This window comes from Taeniopygia guttata, chromosome 20 (assembly GCF_048771995.1).
Source record: "Taeniopygia guttata chromosome 20, bTaeGut7.mat, whole genome shotgun sequence".
NCBI classification, from domain to species: domain Eukaryota; kingdom Metazoa; phylum Chordata; class Aves; order Passeriformes; family Estrildidae; genus Taeniopygia; species Taeniopygia guttata.
In genome coordinates this window covers 7,115,623-7,130,575 of record NC_133045.1, presented here as the reverse complement: position 1 = coordinate 7,130,575, position 14,953 = coordinate 7,115,623, and the positions used below count along the sequence as shown (strand labels likewise).

At 42.9% G+C, this 14,953-nt stretch overlaps 1 protein-coding gene across 5 annotated transcripts in view; it reads right to left on the bottom strand.

The window, feature by feature from the left end:
* EYA2 (EYA transcriptional coactivator and phosphatase 2) overlaps positions 1-3,375 on the bottom strand; it is a 90,695-nt gene extending 87,320 nt beyond the window's left edge. Inside the window, exon 1 of one of the 5 annotated variants that reach the window (XM_072917149.1) lies at positions 3,287-3,375. Coding sequence is in view for 2 of the 5 variants with exons in the window: in XM_072917150.1 (XP_072773251.1) it covers positions 1,258-1,322 (65 nt within the window). In the remaining 3 variants the exon portion in view is untranslated. Of the gene's footprint in view, positions 1-1,257; positions 1,412-1,651; positions 1,767-3,286 lie in introns of those variants that run through there. The other 4 variants (XM_072917152.1, XM_032752028.3, XM_072917150.1 and 1 more) reach the window with 4 other exon arrangements.
* Between the last annotated feature and the right edge of the window lie 11,578 nt (positions 3,376-14,953).

Genomic DNA, 14,953 nt, shown 5'->3' with positions numbered 1-14,953 from the left:
GAAGAGGCACAAGAGTTACGTGGACAATTTGACTCTAACTACACAATTCAATTTTACACCATACATTTAGACTTTTTTTTTTTTTAATTAAGGGTTTTAAGTTAGAACAATTAAGTCAAGTTATCAGCTGCTCTACCAATCAAATGAATTTTCACAACATGCTTAAAAAGTTTCTGGAATGCCTCCAAAGCTCTAAGTACTCATTATTTTCAAGACATTTGTACTGCAAGTCTTTCCTACTTGCTTGTGTTACATCTGATGCCTTCAAATCAACGTTTTCAAAGCAGAAATAGAAATTCAGCTTTATTAAGGAATGGAAACAATTTCCCCACATTAAAAAAAAAAAAAAAAAAAAAAAAAAAGATGAGAAAGAATTTATCCTGTCTGAAGCAACAAGTAACAAAACAATGCAATGCTCAATGTATGAAACGATCTAAGCACCATTAGTTTAGACACAGAACTAGTAGTTTAAATGTATGACATCTTTCGTGGACCAGATTGTCCTAATACACACAGATGTGGACTAGCATGAAGAAATTTAGACATGCTTTCTCAATAAACTGGGGGAGAAGAAAGGGGGGACCCTTCCACGGATGGCATTGCAGAGAGAAGAAATTCTCAGTAAATTAATGAAGAGAGACTAAACAATAAACCATTTCTGCCACTGCTTTTAACGGCGCTCAGGGATGCGTGTATTTGATATTGCGCTGAACAAAATTTCTGTTAGTATTTGATCTAGACCAATAAACTGTTTATTGGTTCACTACATGCGTTTTAGCAATCACAACTTTATACAAAAGAATACATCATTATTTGAAATGTCTGAACAACAGTAGCTGTATACCATGAAATAATTTCCTTTAGAGGCCGTTCACTGGGCTCAAGCACAATTTAACACTCAGAAAAGTTTACTTGAACTGCATAAATCACATACAAGTTTTCCTCACGGAAGCAGCCGCGGGAAAACGCAGTGGCGCATTTTATTTAAACGCACTCTTTAGCTATTAAAATCATTAATAAGCGGGGCTCGCCGGACGGTAAAACCGAACCGCACGCTGCGCAGCAATTAACTCCCCGTGCTAATTCTGGGTCGCGGCTCCGCACTCGGGACCCGCCGCTACCGCGGAGCCGCTCCGCGCCCGCGCTCCGCCGGAGCCGACCCGCCGGGCTCCGGAGCTCCGCGCTCCCCGCCCCGCGCCCGCGGAGCCCCGCCGGGCACCCGCACCCGCGGGCGCGCAGCACCCCTGCCCCACTCACCGGCGGTGCAGCGCGGAGCCGCGGCGCTGCGGAGTGTGCGCGCCCGCCGCCGGCGCAGTGAGCATGTGCGAGGCAGGCGCGCATGCCCGCGGAAGGGAGCGGAGCGGAGCGGGGCGGCGGCTCCGCGCCCCGCGCTGCGCCCCGGGCGCGCCCACCCGCCCCCTCCCCGCCGCGCCTCCCGCCGGAGCCGCCCGCGGGCTGCGCGGGGCGCGGAGCGCAGCGCCACGGCCGCACCGCGGCACCGCGCAGGGGATTTGCGCTCGGCTCCCGTGCCCTGCTGCCCGCCCGGCACACCGGCCCTCCGCCCCCCGCGGAGCCCGACCCCGGCGCCGCCGGCCCCTCGCAGTGCCGCGGGGCTGCCCCCGTGCCGCCGCCGCCGTCGGGGCGCACCTACCGCTCGCCTGGGGCCGCGGCGCGTCCCGGCGCCCGCAGCGCCGCGCTGCCCGCGGTGCCGGGCGGAGGAGGAGCCTCCCGCGGCTCCCGGGGCCGCCCGGCAGCCCCCCGCTACTGTCACGGAGCTGCCCGAGCCTCCCGGGGCCGCCCGGCAGCCCCCCGCCGCTGTCACGGAGCTGCCCGAGCCTCCCGGGCCGCAGGCAGCGCGGAGCCGCCGCTCCCGGGAGCGGGCCGGGCAGCGCTCGCACCGGCGGCAGGTACGCGCCGGCCGCGCTTGCTCCCGCCCGTGGCTATGGTTTGATGTTGGTGCTATCAGCCTCCATCGAGCTGCTGAATTTCTTTCTTTTTGGAAGAAATTATTTCCGTAGAGCTTGGACCCTTGAATACCGTGTGAATACCACCTTGTCTGTAGCCTCTGTTTCCATGAAAAGTCACTTTAACTACAGTCCCTGTGTTGTGGGTTTCTAGTGACAATTTTAAAATGTCAATTTAAAAGGAATGGCTTTTGTTGACATCTATTTTGTCTTAACACGCACAGTGCCACAGAGCCATGGGTCCTGCAGACACAGCATCACTCACACAAGGCACCTTCTGCACTCGGAGGGCATCACACGGCTCCTGGCTCCCCAGAGGGTGAAAGCCTGCCCATAGTTCCCATCACCCCAAGTGACACAGAATGGATTTGTGGCCGTACAGAGGTGCTGTCCCATCTCTCATATCAGCACAAAAACAGAGGCAGTCTGGCAAGTGCCCCTTGTGCTCCTGCCTGTTGTGCTGGACGCCTCAATCAGGCGCCTCATCTGCTTGTTTGCACATCCAAGAGAGTGTCAGGAGGCACCTTCAGATGGTGTATGCTGGGAAGATGGGGCTGGGACATCTCACTGCGTGCCCCTTCCCTGAATCCCCTTGTGCTGTCACCTCACAAACAGCTTCCCCTTGCTCATGCTGGCCTCATCCCTGCTCTGGTACCGGACAGTTTCCCCCTTCCACCGGCATACCTGCTCGCTGGGGATGCAGCCTGGCCACAGCAGCATTGGAGTGTTTCATTTCAACACCCTGCTCTTCCTCCTTATTTCCCCTCCTCACCAGTCTGGGACAGACTGCAGTCCTCCAGTTCTGTCTCTCCAGTACTGCAGAGGCATCGGGGGAGACCTGCAATTCCTTGTCCTGACGGCTTTTATTACACCTAGCCCTTTCCTCAGGAAGGAGATATCCCATGAACCACAGTGGAAAAGCCAAAGGAGCACAAAGGGTGTTGAGTTCAGGGTTTGAACAAGCTGCAGCCCACTCATGGATTTAACTCAAAATTTTGACAATGGAACAAAAACATCATTGCAACGAGACAGCTGTTTTTACTATCAAAATCTCTCAGATCAGTTTAACTGCAAAGTGTGTTCCTACAATCCAAAGGAGACAAAGCTCCCAGCATCAGTTTGGAGCTGGCAGGCTTCCTAGCATGAGCTACCTCCCGCCAGCCTAGAAAAACCAAAGCTCTTTCAGTTGTTATTCCCCATCAGTTCTCGGCACTAACCCCCTGATTTCCCCATGGATTATCTGCAGTTCTGAGTTTACACTGCTCTCACATTAAACTCTGAGCAATCACTGGTTGGGGGGGTTTCCTTGCTGCCTTTCTCACCTGTAATTGTGGTTCTGGTGAGGATTCTCTGAGGTACAAGAAAGTCCTTGGATCCATCTTGAAAATAAAACTTTTCCTTCCTCAACCTGCCGTGCCCAAAAGCCTGATTGCCACATTAGCTCCTTTTGAAGCTGGTTTTAACAAGTAAATTCATATCTAAAAATGCCTTGTTTGCAAAATTCTCCCAACCCCTGATTTCACAACATATTTGAATATATGCTTAGTTTTATGCATGTGAATAGGCTTACAACAATCAATACAATTATTTACCTAAGTGCTTAAAGTCAGGCAGGTATTTAAGAATTAGTATTGTTTGTGGTAATGCCACGGCAAGCCAAGCAGGGACCAGGACCTCATTGTTTGTTCAGCAACCTGCACACAAAAAGACACTCCTTGTCCCTTTCAGTATAAGTAATTTCTGTAAGTTGTGAGTAACTTGTGAATCAGTGCCAGAAACACCTTTCTTTAGTGAGTGAGTAAACGTTATTTGTCTACACTAATATCCTTCTTATTTACCAAAAACATTGTATGCAATATTTAGAAAAGTAATAAAGACACAGTGGGAAAAGGGTGAGCAAAGAGGAAGATAAAGGATATTTTTTCATTTAGGTATTTTAAGTATTTTCATCATTGTTAGTCTCTAGGAAAATACCTGTAGATGTTAAAAGGGAAAGGCAAGGGAATAATATGGCTTCTGCCCCATCAGTGGGGCTGTGGGTTGGTGTGCATGGCTCAGACAGCTGCATGGGATACAGGCTGCCAGGTGAGAGACAAGGAGCCAGTCCTTGTAGTTGGCTTGATAAAAACTTCCATTTTGTCAAGCTGGGCCATCATCAGCCATACAATGCCAGGGATTTCTCAGACCGATGAATTTTTTTTTTATCAAAAACCAAGACAGACTTAGAATATGGTTTGCTTGACCTGTTACTCTCTGCTCATTCCCACATATCTTGAAGACTAAGTGGAAACAGTGCAGAAAGCTCCACATAGTCACCAAATGGAAATGTTCCTAATCATTGGGCTGGGTGCCAGTGTCCTGCACAGATTTAAGAGATAATGGTCCTCCTTTGGCACCCGAGCAGCCAGACAATCCCTGTCCTTAGGGAGCATGGGAAGCTGTCTTCTGCCAGACCCTGCCATAGCGTGGGAGCACCTCAGCCTCTCTGAGGAGAAGGTGAAGAGCTAGATCCCAAATTTAATTACTATGGAAATACATTTCCCTTGAGGAAATACTACCAGTTTCTGCTGTTGACCTCATTGTCAAAATGAAGAGAACTACATGAGTACAAACAACTGGTTCTGTTTTTTTAAAAAATAAATTAGCCAGTATTGAACTTCATCACCCTCCTTCACAATTAAGATGTGATGTCACCCTCTGTCACAAACCAAGGTGAGAAGTCCTCAAAAAGAATGCAGAGGATTTATTGGGGTACTGAATATGGTTAACCATGAAGATAGAAACACCCTGAGTCAGAAATCGCTTTACAAAGTGTAAGAATTTTAAAATGCATTTTGGACTCTTCCTAATTGTTCTCTGGTCCTTGAGTTCATGTTTTCAATTTCTGTTTGCAACCACAATGCTGAGTAACTTAGTTGTCTTCTAAAATTAAAACTGAGAATCTCACATTTTCATGTTTTCACATGATGCCAGAACACAGGCTTTGCGGGGAAAAAAACAAAAACAAACCCCAAACACCCCAACCCTCACATTTTAGAAGACTTTCAACAAAATTGCGAAAGTTGGCAACCATAATATTTCCTAACACAATATTTTGTGGATTCCAGTGAAATTTCATTCTCAAGGCTAATGGTTGCTTTCTCTCTGGTAAATGTCCTGAATCACTGCTGCTGCTGCTGCTGCTGTTATTGTTAGAACATTGTTAATTTATGCAGTAATTTAAAAACAGAGGAGAGATACTCTGTCCTCAAGTAATTCCAGAATAAATAACATAATCTAGAGATTATTTTAAATTTCTTTGCTGTACAGATAAACAGAATTATGTAAAAATTACCTATTTCACATATTAGTGCTCAGGCCTGCAAGACACCAAGGGTCTGATTCTGGAAATACTTTAAATATATTTAATTTGAATGCCACCAGACTGCTCCCAGTGCAATAAAGCATTTCATATGGGACTGTGCCATCCAAGGGGGCTGTGCTGTACTTGGTTGCATTTTCGGTGCCAAGAGTCTCTGCTCTTTGTAGGATGGATTCTTCTGTGGATAACAAGAGCTGTGTCAGGATCTGAGTGCTAACATCTCACATTCAGAACCAGAGCCATCAATTCTGAGATTATTATTCTTATTTCTAAGAACTTGTTTGCAAATTCTCAGGCCACAACATTTAACAAATTTAATCCCAGTCTTTGGTATTGATGATAAGCCAATATGTGTTGTTTAGCCTGTTTCATCAACATTCAGAACATTTGTAACTGATAAACAAAGTGCATGTTAGCTATTAAAGCTCAAAATTAGGCAGGCAGTAAAAAGTAATCTGAGAGCAGGACTGTAGCTACTGATACTATTGAAGCTGGTCTTAAAACATATGGTTGCTAATCATTGACACAATGCACAAAAATAAAACCCTGCAACTGAGGAGTGCCTGATCTATTCACCACTAAATGATCAAATATGCCTGTTTGTTTTTTAGTTTCATGTCCCCTTCCTCTTTCTGGTTTTCTAAAGTAGAAGCTTGCTATTTAATATTAGCTGAAGATTTGGCCCTTTGTACTGACTGCAGACGGGCTTCATTAATCAATTTCCACTACTGGATTGTAATGAAAAAAAACAGATTTTTTTTTTTCTTTTTTTTTTTTTTTTTCAATACTCTCCCACTATTTTGCTTGGAATTTCTCCTGTAGAAACAGTAGATCCCTCTACTCCATCCTTCCTGTTTCCTCATGCTTTACCAGAAAAAATGTTTTGGACTGTGCAGACAATGCTATTTCACAAATAAAACATCCACTGACAGAAAATATGTGATTTGTTTCAGGCTTGGATCCTTCACTCTTACTGCAGGCATCTCTAACAATAGGAGTAAACCAAATTTTATCTTTGAGCACAGCCTAAAAACAATTATTTTGCATAGGAAAGTATTAAAATGAAAAATAACTATTATGACCATTTTGATTTTTTTCTTCATGAGTTTTTTTCCAAGACCTCTTTTAATAACATAATGTGAGACTAAAATTCTTGTCTTGTGCTGCCTGCATGGAGCATTATATACAAATACGTGGTTCCTGCTGACTCACTTTGCCACGTGCAGTTATGAACCCAGATCTGAATATGGGAAATGCCATGGCTCTGCTGGTGGAAGGAATGATGGTCTGCAGGAGAGATTTGAAAACTGGCCCCTGAGCTAAAGCAATATTTTAAAGTTAAGGTTTGATGTTATTTCAATTACCAGCAATAAAAAAAAAAAATCACTAGGAAGAATTTGGACATTGATCCATTTGGAGAGGAGGTACAGGATCGTGAGGATTTTTTGACACTAGAGCAGAGCTGAGAAATGACCAATTTTCAGTTCTAATCAAAGTGTGCGTCAAAATCCAGATTAATAAAACCTATATTAACTTTTAACAAAAGCATATTCCCTTTGAATCTAATATGTATTGGTGATCTAAAAGGAAGATATATGGTCCACTCCTTGGCTGTGAGTAAAATGGAAGGGATTTGTGCAGTTATTTTCTCATGGGTCCTTGGCTTTTTAAAAAATTTTTCTTTACACTTCAGGTGAAACATTTTATAGATATCAGCTTCCTCTTCAGGGAAGACTTATGAATTCCATAGGGTGGCAAACCTCCTCATGAATTACAACTTCTGGCTCTGTTTCATTATGGCTGGAGCAGTGTGCATGAGGCAAAACATAATTCAAAGTTGCATCTGACCCATACAAAGTTGTATCTCTCTCTAGGTGGCTGATGTTTCAATAAGCCAAAAAAAGCTGAATTTTGGGTAGGCTCCAAACTGGGCACTGGTAGGCTTTTGATGCAACAGCGTCAAAGTGCTCTGGCTGCAGCTGCAGCAGCAGCTCAGCAGCATTGCTGGGACAGAGAGCCTGAGCAGTCTCCCAGAAATCTTTAATTTAATTTACCTTGTAGAACTGCAGGTATTTTGAAAGTTTACTCACACAGGAATCAAAAGACATTCTTCTTGATTTTGACTGCAAGGAAGAGCTTGATTTTAGGAATTGGAATGCAAGCACTCCAAAACTTTTTTAGCATGCCCGTCCTAGTGAGAATAAGTTTCATTATTATGTACATTAAAATTGATAATCAAAGACAAATGCTTCAGTCTGTTATTTTAAACTTGGAGAATGTTTACCTAAATTCTATCTACTTTCATTCAGGAATTCTCATCTGGCTTTCTAAACTGTTCTCTATCTTTAAAGAACGTTTCTTTAAATCACATTACACTTGATGGAAAAGTAGGGGCAAATTCAGTTGTACTTTGAATGTAATTTAACTGCACCATAGAAACAGGCTTTCAAACCTTTCATCGAACTGATTTACGAGCGGAACTAAGGTTTGCTTAGTACAACATTTTCACAGTAAGAGTTACATTCCCACAAAAGGGAATGCTGTCAGGTAGAATGACCATGAGTCAATTCTGCCAAACCAATTGCTTTGTTCGGATAAGCCACTCTGGCTGCCGCAAAACTTTAATTAGAAATTTAACACAATATTAAAAAAATTGCTCCAAACCATGGCTGTTAAGTATTTTGAAACAATCTGAGAATACAATAGATGCCTAAGAGCATTTTGCCAGTTTCCCATCATTAGTAGTCATTAGACTTTTATATTTGTTTTACAAACTAATGAAAGGGCAGATGCTGGAAGAAGTGGAATGTACCAAAGGAGATGTTCTTCCAGAGTGCAACTTGTACTGCATTTAATATTGCTTGAGATTATAAACTGTAAAGATCCACTCTAAACTAAAAGAGTAAGTGCTCTTTCCTAACTCCTATGCAAAAACAGCGAAATTCAAGGAAGTTAGATCTAGTCAGTCAGTGCTAGGAAATCACTAATAGTGCATTCTCAAGTTTTTGGTCAAGCATACAATAATTCCCTTCCTGTTTATTATGACAGAGATCATTTGCGTCTTGCTAATCCATATTACAGGCAGGAATAAGCCCCATCCTCAATCTTTGAGGCCAAGAGCCCCATGTATCCTTCCAATAACTCATTGGTCACCCTTTAGGAGTGTAAAGCAAGGAAATCAATATGATTTATAGTTTCAGGGGCAACTCTCTGCAGATCAATTTACCCAGGATAATTCTTTTAAAAACTGACTCTGGTAAAATGTTTCCTTTTCTTTCTGCGCTCAAGAAGATAATTGGACTAAAATGTTCCCTTATGCTCCAAAAATGTGACTTTGCATGATCTAATTTTTTACTTTGTTTTCATTTAAGCCTACATGCCCCTTCTGCTCCTGTGTACTAGTGCAGGGAGCAGCACTTCATGTCCTTCCTTGGCAGAAAGGAGAGAGGCAACTCTCTGCCCTACACAGCCCAGATCAGTGCTGACCCAGGAGATCCACTCCTCTGCTAGGCTGTGAGCACAGAAACGTTCAAAAAGAAGTTATTCCAAATTGTGGGAGGTATTATGATAAGATCTCCATCTGGCTTGCAGCAATTTGAGTACTTCTACTGCCTTGTTTATACCATTTTAAATATCTAATGAATACAATATGCCGTCCCCAAAATAATATAGCATATAAGGCCTGTAAATTTAGAGTTGAGAGTTTTATAAAAGAACTTGGCACATTAACTCTCTGTAAACATTAACTAAGTGTTCCTAAAAATGCTTTCCCAAGCTTCTATTGCACCCAACAAGAAGACAGGGGAGTACAGGTAGCTGGGATGAAGTGGCAATCCAGTGGACAAGCTTTCTCTTGTTTGGTAGATATTTTACCTAACAACTGCTCACTTCAGTGTTATGTGTTTCTGGGAGTAGCAAATGCCAATATATTCCTAAGGGAATGGGACTCAGGACCCAGGTGTGGCTGCAGCACAGGCAGTGATGGGTGTGGGCTCATTTAGAACCCCATTTAGAGGTGAGGAGAAATGAACCAGGCTCCATCTAGGGAGCCCACCCAGGCAGGGCCAGGAGGAGGCAAAGAGCAGACCAGGGATAAAACACCTACAGCACAGGAGCAAAGCTCTCCCAGGACTGCAGGCTGGACACACAAACACCTCTAGCCCAGCCAGGGACTGGGTACCCTGGGTACTGGGTACCTAAACAGAGCTCCTGGGCCATGGGCAGGGGCCCAGGTGAGACTGCTCGGAGCAGTTAAGGACTCCATACATCCAGGGTGCTGCCAATATCTGGACATAGCTGTGCTCCCAATAAATCTATTTGTTTGCTGGAGTTTGGTGCAGGGCATGAGCAAACAGGCCAGGATAAACAGGGCACCAACTGACAGCTTGGGCTTGGGTCCAGCCCTTCCGAGGGAGCTTCTTGTGCAACTTCTGCAGCCTTGGGGCGGGCAGAGCTGCAGTCAGGTGTGTGGCAGCTGGGGATGGGTTTGTGAGTGCCCAGGTCAGTCAGGTGTGTGGCAGCCGGGGATGGGTTTGTGAGTGCCCAGGTCAGTCAGGTGTGTGGCAGCTGGGGATGGGTTCATGCCAGCAGAGTGCCCAGGTGACCTGTGTCACTGCCCTGCAGGCACTGCCTGGCTCTGGCCATCAGCGATTTTTTGGGACTTGCTGGCTTCTGTTATTTATGTGACTCTACCAACTCTTGGCATAGACCAAACTGGCTTGTGTTTATGGCAAGGGCTGTGCAAGGGCAGGAATAGAGAAGGCCCAGATGGAGGAAGTTGTTCCATGAAGTTTTTGAACCTCTTTCTGCTGCACACAGTCTGTGAGAAGACTCAGCTTGTTTTTCTCCGAAACAAGTTGATGTCTCTTTAGAGCACTGAAGGAGATGGATCATTTTCCTTCTGCATTGTGAAGTATCCACATTGCTCTCTTAGAACACATGTACAGAAAATAATGCGTATTTATATATATTTACAGCCACTTTCTTCTTTTTTTTTTTTTTTCCCTTTTCTTTTTTTTTTGCCTTTATGAACTGATGGGAAATAGTATCTTGGTTTGGGAGAAAATGATTTTGCCACCAGGCTTCATGAGGCTCTCTTCATTCATTTCAAACGTTGCCCATTTTAACATTAACTTCCAGAGGCGCCGTATGCCAGTACAATACAGATCAGAAATATTGAGTGCATTACAAGTAGCAGGTTACACTTCAAAACACTTGGTTCACAGTGTTTGAGACCATTAATCATTTTTATTATTCTAAAGGACTGAAAGGGCTTAGAAACTTTGCCTAGGAAGCAGTATAGATTCTGAACAGCTGCACTACGACTCCTGCTCACATTAGGTTTTGGACAGACCATTGATTTTCAGTAAATGTTCTTGGCGGCCAGGAAGTGCTGAAACTGGCAAACTTTCTCTCACAAACTCTTTTTTTTTTTTTTTTTTTTCATCTGAAATGAAAAACATGCTGGTTATTCTGATTTAGATCATCAGTATGGCCCTGATTTACCACTACATCACACCCTCATAAAACTGGAGTATCAAGGGACCTTAGTTACAGGCCAGACAAAATCAAATCCACGGCAGGGAGCATATATACAGTTTTGCAAGATTTCTTTTCTTTGAGTCTGTGTTAATAGGCACTGCATATGTAAACTCTTGTATATGTCTTTCCTTTGTTGTTATGACAGTTATTAGCAAGGAAGATATTCAATACAATTTGGCTGTATGTGAACTCAGATTTTCAGAATAGACTGAAAAACATTGCGCTTAGAGAAAAAGTAGCACATCCACAAACTGACAAGGTATTATTACCTATGCAGTTGTGCCTGCACTGAAATGATGTTGGATTTGGTCTCTTTATATTTTTGCATACTTTGTTCTGCAAATGAATATACCAGACACTGCACAGAGAGATGACAGGATACTTTATCCTTGGTTTCCTTCCTGGAAGTTACACTATATTACTTGTAAACTGAAAAATACAACCTGCATTGTTCCCAAACCCATGGAACTATTTAAGAAGAGAGACATATAGAATGAGCTACATTTTGAAGACATAATAGGACTGTTTGGACTTGAATGTTGGACTTTAATCCATTAAAAAATCTCAATTCAATAAAAAAAAAAAAAGCTGCATCTGAAAATGGCATTCTAATTAAATCTTATGAAGATTTTAGAGACAAAGGGGGTAAATAAACATCATTTGCATCCCCTAGGGAAAGCAATATCACTCTTTCTTTTATTTAACTTTTTTACTTCTCTTTTCATACCTCTTAAAAGCTCTATTTTGGGTTTTTTTTTTTGTAGAGAGGGAGAAAGTTAGGAAATTGGAAACCCTTCTGCCCTGCCAGCAGAGGTGGAAAACAAAAATGTTCAGTTGCCAAAAACCTAGAATTATGTTTTGAAAGGATGCAGTATAAAGCAGCAATATTTTGATATTTTCAGTTGGACTATTTAGAATGGAAATAGAATTATATCATATTTGAAAACAGTTCTGGAAACAGAAAATCTGCAGTCTTTGTAATTGGGTTTTTCTTGAAAAAGATTCTTATGAAGAGCACTTTCAAAAGAAGTATTGTAGATGGGTTGGTGAGGAGTACAGCAGGCAGAGAAATAGAAACATTTTCTGTATTTGATATTTGCAGTCTTTTTCATGTGGAAAAGCCTGGGGGGAAAAAATTTGAACAGAGCATCTGATGTGATTGGTCAAATATTCAATATAAAAAAGGCTCCCATTTCCCTGTTCAGCAAAAATAAATTTACCGTTTGTGGGGTTTTGTTTCTGAAATCAGGCCATTACAGACAAATCTCTTTTTGTTCTTGTTTTGTTTTCTTGGGTTTTTTGGTTGGTTTGTTTTTATAATAATATATAATTTATTGTTATTGTTTGTATGTTTGTTTGGGGTTTGTTTTGGGGGTTTTGTTTTGTTTTCCATTTTTGTTTGTTTTTGTTTTGGGTTTTCCATTTTTGTTTGTTTGTTTTTAAGTTTCTAGTTTTCATGGCTTTAATAAGCTCAAACCAGTTCATGCGGAATGAAACAAATGAGATCTCTCCAACTCTGTAACGTTTAAAATCTCATGATTCTGGAGTGAGTGTCACAATGTGAGTGTGGAGGCAGCCCTGCTGTGATTTAGTGCCTACAGGGCTGGCACAGCTGCTGAGGGTATCAGACAACGAGCCCACTCGGGCTTATTTATAGAGACCCACACACTTTTCATCTCCCTTTGGTATTTTTATTTCAGTAGCATTTGAGATCCCAGCCTCCCTGCACTTTCACATGAGAGCATAGTGCCTCTCCCGACGAGCTGAGATTTTAAGATAGGCGGATGAGGGGAGAAGGAGGAGCAGGGCTCCCTCATTCCATCAGCTCAGCTCTGGCTCCCAACAGGAAAACTGGGATATAGAGCCTTGCCCATTCTGAGCTGTGGTTTTTGTGTTTTGGTTGGGGTTTTTTTAAGACAGTCATGCTTTGGGATTGCACAGAAAACCAATTTGCTGCACAGTGCCACTTAGAAAGTGAACTCGTGTCTGGACAATTTTCCACCAGAGCCTGTCCAACTTCCCAAACTGCTTTCTTTTGTTGCTTTTGGGATGAACTTGACTTTCATCGCAGAGAGCCCTCTCCTTTGTTTTCAAAGGCTTTTTCTGCCAAGCCAAGTAACTCTATTTCTCAAGCACAGTCCTCTGAAGGCACTGAAGCATGTTGAATACAGAAGAGTAATTTGTTCCCTCAGGCTGTATATGTCTTGTATTAAAAATTAGAAGATGTGAATCTGTGGCTGTGCTGGGAGCACACACTGGATTTGTTGTACGGTGAGAAGAGAACAGGTTATGGTTAATCTTGTTCATTCACTGAAGATAAGAGAGGCACTGCCCTTTCTGCTTTTTTGTTTTCTTGGGTCTGGATCAAATCCCCATCTGTCCATCAATGTGAACAATTGTGTCTGAGTCAAGAGTGGTTTGATTAAAAATGATATGGCTGGAAACACCCTTTTTACTGAGAAGAAATGAATAAGGAAATGGCCCTCATGTGTGAGCTTTTGGGGAGAGACTGTCTGCTCAGCTCGCAGGCCAGTCAAAATATGCTCTCCAGCAGGGAAATTAATAAATAGACCAGCTTCAGTAGATGGAGATTTAAGGGCAGGAGACTAATGTTGTTCTAAAATTCTTTTGGGTTGGAACTTAAATCCAATCTTAATGAGGTCATAGTAGAAAATTAATTTATTTTCTATCTTCCAAACAATATCTTCTTTGTTAAACAAGAAGATTGGAGAGATTTTTTTTTAATAATTGTTTTTATATATGCTCAAAAACTTTGTGAAAGCTCTAGCCCCTTTCATTTCCTGAAGACAATCATGATAACCTTAAGTGGACCACATGAATGTATTAATTCCTAAGTGTTATGGAGAATTGAGAAACCTCCATTCTCTGGATTTCCTCTGTATGGGATGTCAAGAATGATATGAAAGGAGTGGTTTTGTAGTAAAAATACAAAACTGCTGAGTAACAGCAACATGAGTATACAGGGGCCTGGTTTGGACTAGTCTCTACTGGAAGTGGTGGAAACTCCATCATTCAAAACATCAAAGTCTTATGACTGTTGAGAGTCTCACAATACCGGGTGTTTTTCTTAAATCTCCAGCTTCTGGAATCAATGAATTTGTCAGAATTTCCATGTATTTTACATAAGCAAGCACACAGACGAACTACTGATGTTGGTACTTGTGAAGAAAAGCTCAGAAATGAGACTCTGAAAGATTCAGATAGTAAAATACAAATAAGTATCAGCTCCTGATTTGGCAGATCTGGCAGATCTTTATATTTGGAATCTGCAGGTTTGCTCATCCCTCAGAAAATAGAAGCAGTGGCCTATTAAGTGTCCACAATAAAGAAATGTCAGTTGTAAGAGGTGGTGTGGGCATCCTGGGGTCCTGGCATACTTCAGGAATTCCTGCACATCCTTCACCTGAGGCTCTTTGGAACCACACAGGTGGTGGGTGGGTGTTTTACAGAGCTGCTGCAAGGCAGGGAAGAGGCACAATGTGAGGACTTGTAAAGAACTGCTGGGATCCACATCTGGGGCTTGGCTTTGGGTCTGTCCTGAGCAGGGTAAGAATGTCACTGTGTATCTAAATCACTGGTTTAGTGAGTGATTTCTGTGTTCAGTTTCCTGCATGAAGTGTGAAAGTTCTCCTCGTCAAAAAATGCATTTATTTAGCAACAGAGGACTTGGCAATTCACACTCAAGGAATGGATAGCTCTTCAGTGGCAGTCACAGCTGACCCGGGGGAAGAACAGAGGTGACTGATGAAAATGACATAGGTGACACAGGTGGTGTCTGATGACTCCACACTGTGTGCAAGCAGGTAACACTTCAGCACCTGTGAGAGTCTCACTTGGATTTTGGAAGGAAATGGATGGAAGGCAAGGCAGATACTTCAGGGAAGAGTGACTTGATGGAAGTGGTGGTATAAAAATGCTGAGATTGCTCTACTGTGGTCAGGAAAATCTCTGTCCATCAGATCCATATAGATCTCTGTGTGTCTCATTGCTGCTGTGGCCCTACAGTCACAGTAACACCCAGCACAGTGTAATGCAGCTCTGGTACTACAAGGGCTTTCCAAGTGGC